Source organism: Mandrillus leucophaeus, unplaced genomic scaffold, assembly GCF_000951045.1.
Source record: "Mandrillus leucophaeus isolate KB7577 unplaced genomic scaffold, Mleu.le_1.0 Scaffold556, whole genome shotgun sequence".
Lineage (NCBI taxonomy): Eukaryota > Metazoa > Chordata > Mammalia > Primates > Cercopithecidae > Mandrillus > Mandrillus leucophaeus.
In genome coordinates this window covers 735,282-742,467 of record NW_012105986.1, presented here as the reverse complement: position 1 = coordinate 742,467, position 7,186 = coordinate 735,282, and the positions used below count along the sequence as shown (strand labels likewise).

The 7,186-nt window shown below is 43.5% G+C and overlaps 1 protein-coding gene across 1 annotated transcript in view; it reads left to right on the top strand.

Moving 5' to 3' along the window:
• MRPL15 (mitochondrial ribosomal protein L15) overlaps positions 1-6,072 on the top strand; it is a 16,180-nt gene extending 10,108 nt beyond the window's left edge. Inside the window, exons 4-5 of the mRNA XM_011998097.1 lie at positions 400-523; positions 5,554-6,072. Of these exons, the coding sequence (XP_011853487.1) occupies positions 400-523; positions 5,554-5,891 (462 nt within the window). The 3' untranslated portion in view covers positions 5,892-6,072. The remainder of the gene's footprint in view (positions 1-399; positions 524-5,553) is intronic.
• The last annotated feature ends 1,114 nt before the right edge of the window (positions 6,073-7,186 follow it).

Below are 7,186 nucleotides of genomic sequence, written 5' to 3'. Positions count from 1 at the left end.
CCTGCCTCAGCCTCCTGAGTAGCTGGGACTACAGGTGCGCGGCACCATAGCCAGCTAATTTTTTGTATTTTTAGTAGAGATGGGGTTTCTCCATGTTGGGCAGGCTGGTCTCGAACTCCTGACCTCAGGTGATCCACCCACCTTGGCCACCCAAAGTGCTGGGATTACAGGTGTGAACTACTGCGCCCAGCCTTATTTTTTATTATTACTTTTTTTCCAAAAATTATCCATCCAAGTTGGTTGACTCACAGATGTGGAACCCACAGATATGGAGGGCTAACTGTACTGTTACATTATAGGCACTTTGGAGGGAAAAATACTGTTTAAAAAGGAAGCTTGACATAATTAATTTACTTTTAGCCAAGCTGTTTACCAACAGACTGTTTTGACATATTTCAGGGTGCTGACACCTTTAAGGCAAAAGTTAATATTGAAGTACAGTTGGCTTCAGAACTGGCTATTGCTGCCATTGAAAAAAATGGTGGTGTTGTTACTACAGCCTTCTATGATCCAAGAAGTCTGGGTAAGTTTGTTCCATGGTCATTTTCTTCTTTCTCTCTTTGTCTTATGTTGGCTACTACTTTTAAATTACTTAGTGAATGGCAAATGTTGGTAGTAGTTTGGATGTAGTATTTGATCTACATCTACCATATGGATTATTATGATTTAAAGAACACAGCATGTTGCTGACACAAATACCAAGGGCAAAAAAGGCTCTCAGCCCCTCCCCTGAACTGTAGAACTGCATCTGCCTGCCTGGCAAATTCTCTTGAATGTCTAGCAGGTACCTCAAATGTAGTATGTCTGAAATGTCTCTTTTTTTCTCTCTTTTTTTAAGACAGAGTCTTGCTCTGTCGCCCAGGCTGCAGTGCAGTGGCGCGATCTCTGCTCACTGCAATCTCCGCCTCCCAGGTTCAAGCGATTCTCCTGTCTCAGCCACCGGAGTAGTTGGGGTTACAGGTGCCCGCCACCACACCCAGCTAATTTTTATATTTTGGGTAGAGACAAGTTTCACCATGTTGTCAAAGCTAGTCTCGAACTCTTGACCTCAAGTGATCTGCCCTTCTCAGCCTCCCAAAGTGCTGGGATTACAGGTGTGAGCCACCACACCCAGCCTCTCTTTTCTCTTTTACCTCAGCCTGGCTCACCTTGTAGTCTTCCCTATGTAAGTAAATGACAAGTCCATCCAAAATTTGGAGTCCTGAACTTTTTCTTTTATGCCCTAATAAATCTTTTGAGTTGTTTCTTCAAACTATCCACATTTGACCACCTCTCCAGCTACTGCCAGTCTGTCCTAACCACTGTCCTCTTGCCTGGATGACTGTGGGCCTTCAGGTGGCCTCTCTGTTGTTGCTTCCATCTGCAGTGGAGTGACGTGGCACGAGATTCCTTTTAAAGCATGGACTATCACTCCTTTGCACAAAACCTCCAGTGGTGTCCACGCTGCTCCTACAAGGCTGGCTGTGATCTGCACCAGCTCTTGTCTTCCCTGGTGTTCCCCTGCTCCCTCCGTTCCCTTACTGGCCACCTGCTTTGGATTTCCTTCACACTCCGAGACCTGTGTACTATGTACTTTCAGCCTCGGCCTCTGCTATTCCCCCTGCCTGGAGCTTCCCCCACGTGGAATATTCATGGCTTTGGGCCCCATTGTTCCAGGTCTCTGCTTATTAGGAGATCTTTCTTACCTATACTAAAAAAAAGAGCATATGTACACACATGCACATGCGTGGTGTGCACATGCACACACACACACGCACAGGCACATCCTGTCCCCTTGCCCTGCATTATGTTTGACCTTGGCGGCTATCACCAGCTGACAAAGTATAAGTTAATTTCTCTCTCTCCCCGTTCATTCTTTCTTTCCCATCTCTCAGGATGATGGAGACCTTTTGCTACCTGCTGTATCTCCTGCACATAAAGCGATGCTTGGTATCTAGAAGAGGCTCACTTTAATTTTGTTGAATAAAATAATTGGATTTTTCAAGTTGCAGAGATGACAACCAAATGTAACTTGTTGACTAAATGCTTTACAAAGGATTCTTTGGTGCTTTTACATTCAAATGGGAGTTAAACATTTCCTGGCCAAATTGCATGATTAGAAGAAAATTCTTTGAAAATTAATATATAAAAAGGAAAAAGGGAAGGATTTGTGTTGTCTGTATGTAGAGTTTGAAACAAATAACTACCATTTCCTTTTTCCCATAATTGAAAGCTTCTTAAAAATATTCATCAAAGACTGGGCGCAGTGGCTCATGCCTGTAATCCCAGCACTTTGGGAGGCCGAGGTGGGTGGATCACATGAAGTCAGGAGTTGTAGACCAGCCTGGCCAACATGGTGAAACCCCGTCTCTACTAAACATACAAAAATTAGTGGGGTGTGGTGGCGGGCGCATGGAATCCCAGCCACTCGGGAAGCTAAGGCAGGAGAATCCCTTGAACCTGGGAGCAGAGGTTGTAGTGGGCTGAGATTGCGCCACTACACTCCAGGCTGGGTGACAGAGTGAGACTGTCTCAAAAAAAAAAAAAAAAAAAAATTTGCCAACGTGGTGATTCCATTTTCCCTCTTGTTTATTATAGATGAGCATCTTTTCTTATTTTGGTCCGTCACTCAGTTTTTAGGGTGAGCTGCCTCAGATATGAAAACCAGTATTTTTCTTTAAAAGAGTCACAGACATTTTGGAAGGACTTTGCGTTAGTGTGTTTTTCAGTCATTGTTACCACAGAATGTGGTGGTGGCGTTCGTTCTCTAGCCAGATGCCCTCTGCCACCCTGAGCTGGCATCTTCTGAGGCACCCTCAGCCTTGATGCTCTTGTGCGTGGCTCTCTCCAGCAGCTCTGCGGGTTGTCCCAGGAGCTTTTTGTTAAAAAAGTAATAAAACAAATCCAATCACAGGTTTATCACTTAGTAATTTTGGCTCTGAATAATTTACTTCGTTGTACTTTAGTTTTCCAAGTTATAGAAAATTTTTAATTTTTTTTGCACCATGGTCTCACTCTGTCACCCAGGCTGGAATGTAGTGGTGTGATGAAGACTGACTGCAACCTCCAACTCGTGGGCTCAAGTGATCCTCCCACCTCAGCCTCATGAGTAGCTGGGACTACAGGTGTGTGCCACCATGCCTGGCTAATTTGATTTTTATAAAGATGGGAGTCTCACTGTGTTGCCCATGCTGGTCTCAAACTCCTGGTTTCAAGTGATCCTTCTGCCTCAGCCTCCCAAAGTGGTGGGATTATGGGTGTCAGCCACCATGCCGGGCCAGAAATTTTTTTTTTCTCTTTTTGTTTGAGATGGTCTTGCTCTCTCAGGCTAGAGTGCAGTTCCACTCACTGCAACCTCAAACTCTTGGGCTCAAATCCTCCCACCTAGGCTCCCTGAGTAACTGGGACTACAGATGCATGTCACCATGCTAATTTTTTTTTTGTTTTATGTTTTGTAGAGATGAGGTCTCACTATGTTGCTCAGGCTGGTCTTGAACTTGTGGGCTCAAGCAATTCTCCTACCTCCCAAGGTGCTGGCATTAAAAGCATGAGCCATTGTGCCTGGCCTACAAACTTCTTTCTTAAATATATTTTGAAGATACTTTCTTGATGATTCAAGGACATGCAGTATTTACTTACCCTCTGTTGTAGGTGAAATAGGTAGGATGGTTTATCCAGGGCATGACCTGGCTTTAGGTAGCTCTGCTTTCTAATTCTTGGTCTTGACCCTTAGCAAATAGCTTCCAGTTCTCATTTCTGTGAGTGGCCTGCCTGGAGTACCTCTTAATTGCCATTCTCATTTGCCCTGTTTGGAGATACTGCTAGGTAATGCAGTATGTTAGAGCTGTATAAAACAGCTGTCATATTCTTGCATTCAGCAAACAGCCAGTGGCTAGTGTTTGCTAGATACTGTTCCAGCTGATGGAGAGGCGGTAGTGCAAGAGTTGAAAGTCCCTTCCTGGCCGGGCGCAGTGGCCTCACGGCCTGTAATCCCAGCACTTTGGGAGGCCAAGTCAGGTGAATCACCTGAGTTCAGGGGTTCGAGATCAGCCTGGCCAACATGGCAAAACCCCATCTCTACTAAAAATACAAAAATTAGCTGAGCATGGTAGTGCATTCCTGTAATCCCAGCTATTTGGGAGGTTGAGGCAGGAGAATCACTTGAGTCTGGGAGGTGGAGGTTGCAGTGAGCCGAGATCATGCCACAATACTGTAGCCTGGGTGACAGAGCGAGACTTTGTCTCAAAAAAAAAAAAAAAAAAAAAAAAAATCCCTCACTTCACAGAGCGTATGCCTTGGTGGGTGATAGTTAACATCTGTCTCATTGTATACCAAACACTATACATGTGTGAATGGATTCCATAGATTAAATCAGGTAAACTTTGTAAGTGCTCTGTGACATATGTACTATTATTTTAAGGTTCTCAGTAATTTCCTTAGTACTGTTTTGATTTCTGTAACCAGCTTTGGTTAAGGGTGCATTGCTAACACATGATGAGTAGAGTGTCAGTTGTATTCGTACAGTTATCTATTTGTGTAATTGTTTTCTAAGCTATCTAAAGGCCCTCTGGCATCTGTGATATCTTGTGCGTAGGCCTTTTATTCACTCTCACTTTCAGAACACATGTCTCGGGTACTTTAAAATGTTTAAAAACAGAACTGGGGCTATGCAGCATTCCTTGGTTCGTTTCACATAAAATTTCTTCGCCTGCTCTTTGGTTAAGATAACTCATTTTAGTAAAATTGGTTTTCCAGAAATCTTAATACTTCTTCTTAATTTCTAAACAAGATCCATATAAGCATTTTTGGAGTCTTCATGATTCTTTGACTTGCCATTTGGACACCTCAGTTTTCTGTTTTAGGACTTCCTACTAGTGGTATGGGCAGCAGGACTCCATCTTGCTCTAACACACTGTAGACAGTATGCCATAAAAATGTTTTGTGTTTTAACATGGGGCTTAAGTACAATGTTACCAACGTTTAGAAATTCATTAATCATTGGTAACCCTGGGGAGTAACTTTGCCTCTCAAGATGCAAACTATTGAAAATGAAGCATTTCCATTTGCTTACGTAAGATAAGCATATATAATAAAAAGTTCTTGGAATTAAGTTCTCATCTCACTAATATTTAAAAATTAATAATTGGCCGGGTATGGTTGCTCATGCCTATAATCCCAGCACTTTGGGAGGCCCAGGTGAGTGGATCACCTGAGGTCAAGAGTCCTAGACCAGCCTGACAACATGGTGAAACCTGTCTTTAGTAAAAATACGAAATGATCCGGGCATGGTGGCACATGCCTGTAATCCCAGCTACTCGGGAGACTGAGGCAGGGGAATTGCTTGAACCCGTGAAGCAGAGGTTGCAGTGAGCCGAGATGGTGCCATTGCACTCCAGCCTGGGCAACAAGAGTGAAACTCCATCTCAAAAATAAATAAATAAAAATTAATAATCAAGAGCAACTCTGTAACATCTCTTTGTTACAGAGTTACATCTCTATGTTGGAACTACATCTCTAGCTATGTCTATGAGCTAATATTTGCATCTCACTTTTTAAATTTAAATTTTCTTTTAGACATTGTATGCAAACCTGTTCCATTCTTTCTTCGTGGACAACCCATTCCAAAAAGAATGCTTCCACCAGAAGAACTGGTGCCATATTACACTGATGCAAAGAATCGTGGGTACCTGGCGGATCCTGCCAAATTTCCTGAAGCACGACTTGAACTTGCCAGGAAGTATGGTTATATCTTACCTGATATCACTAAAGATGAACTCTTCAAAATGCTCTGTACTAGGAAGGATCCAAGACAGATTTTCTTTGGTCTTGCTCCAGGATGGGTGGTGAATATGACCGATAAGAAAATCCTAAAACCTACAGATGAAAATCTTCTTAAGTATTATAGCTCATGAATTCCTACCCAAGAAAGCAGAGTTGTTAAAGAGTACTGGAATAGGGGCTTAAGGATCTATATTCCTCATTGCATTTCCTTATGTATAACTTTCCAGATGGTGGTGTTACTTTTCAATGTACTCATATGTCTCATTTTCATCTAAAATTAAAATGGCAGGAAACAAGGACTGCATAGAGAAAGTGAGTCTGTGTGGGTTCTGTCTCAAAGATATAAACTCCCTGATTGTCTATGGAAGGAAAATGACAACTATTTTAGAATATTTCTAGTTTGTTTTTTCAATGATATTTTCATCCAGACCTTGTTACTGTTACAGACCAGAATGAATGCACAAGTGGAATAGGATTGACCTGTAGGCCTGCTCTGCCAAGATGAGAGCATATGGAATGAGTTGGTGACCCCTCTCTTAATCTGTAGCCTCAGGGAAACATGGCTACCCAGTGTCAAGATGGTAAACCCTCAACTCGAAGAGTAAGATCAGGACGTATGCTTAAGGTGTAAGGCTGAGGAGTAGCTGGTAGGCAGTATGTTTGCCAGCGACATTGAATGTGAGAGAGACAAAAATTACAAGTCAATTTGTTTTCTCAATTCTGTGGTAAAAGTGTTACAGGCAGGCGTTTGTTCTTAGAGCTCCCAAGATGGTGACGGCCACTCCCAAGATGGTAGCAAGCCTTCTCCGACCTGGGGTTCTTGGCCTCACAGATTCCAAGGAATGGAACCTTGGGCCATGTGGTGAGTGTTATAGCTCTATTAGAACCCATGGGTCATTGAAGAGAACTGTGGAACCCAGTGACTAATATTCAGCTCGATTAGGATGAACCCTGGGCCCTTAGCCATGCAGGAACAATGGTGAGCCTCTAGCCCGATCGGGAGCAGCAGTGGGCACCTCGCTGGATCAGAAGCACAGTTGACACCCTGCCAGATCCAGAGGGATGGAAGTCAATGGTGGGTCTGGGACGGCGGTGAACAGCAGTGGAGGAAGCGAGCAAAAGCTCAGCTCGAGCTGTAACAAACACAGACCAGAAGAGTGTGCAGTTGCAAGACTTAACAGAATGAAAACAGAGCTCCCATGTAATGGGAGGTGACCCAAAGGGAGTTGCCCACTTGCTGCTCGAATGCCTGGATTTATATCCCGATCATTGTCCCTCCCCGTGTACTCTCAGGCGATACATGATTTGACTATTTCTTTACCTCCCGCTCTTAACGTAATTTGTATTTTAGTGAGCCCTCTTTGCTACCTGATTGGTCAGGTGTGAGCTGAGTTACAAGCCTCATGTTTAAAGGTAGGTGCCGTCA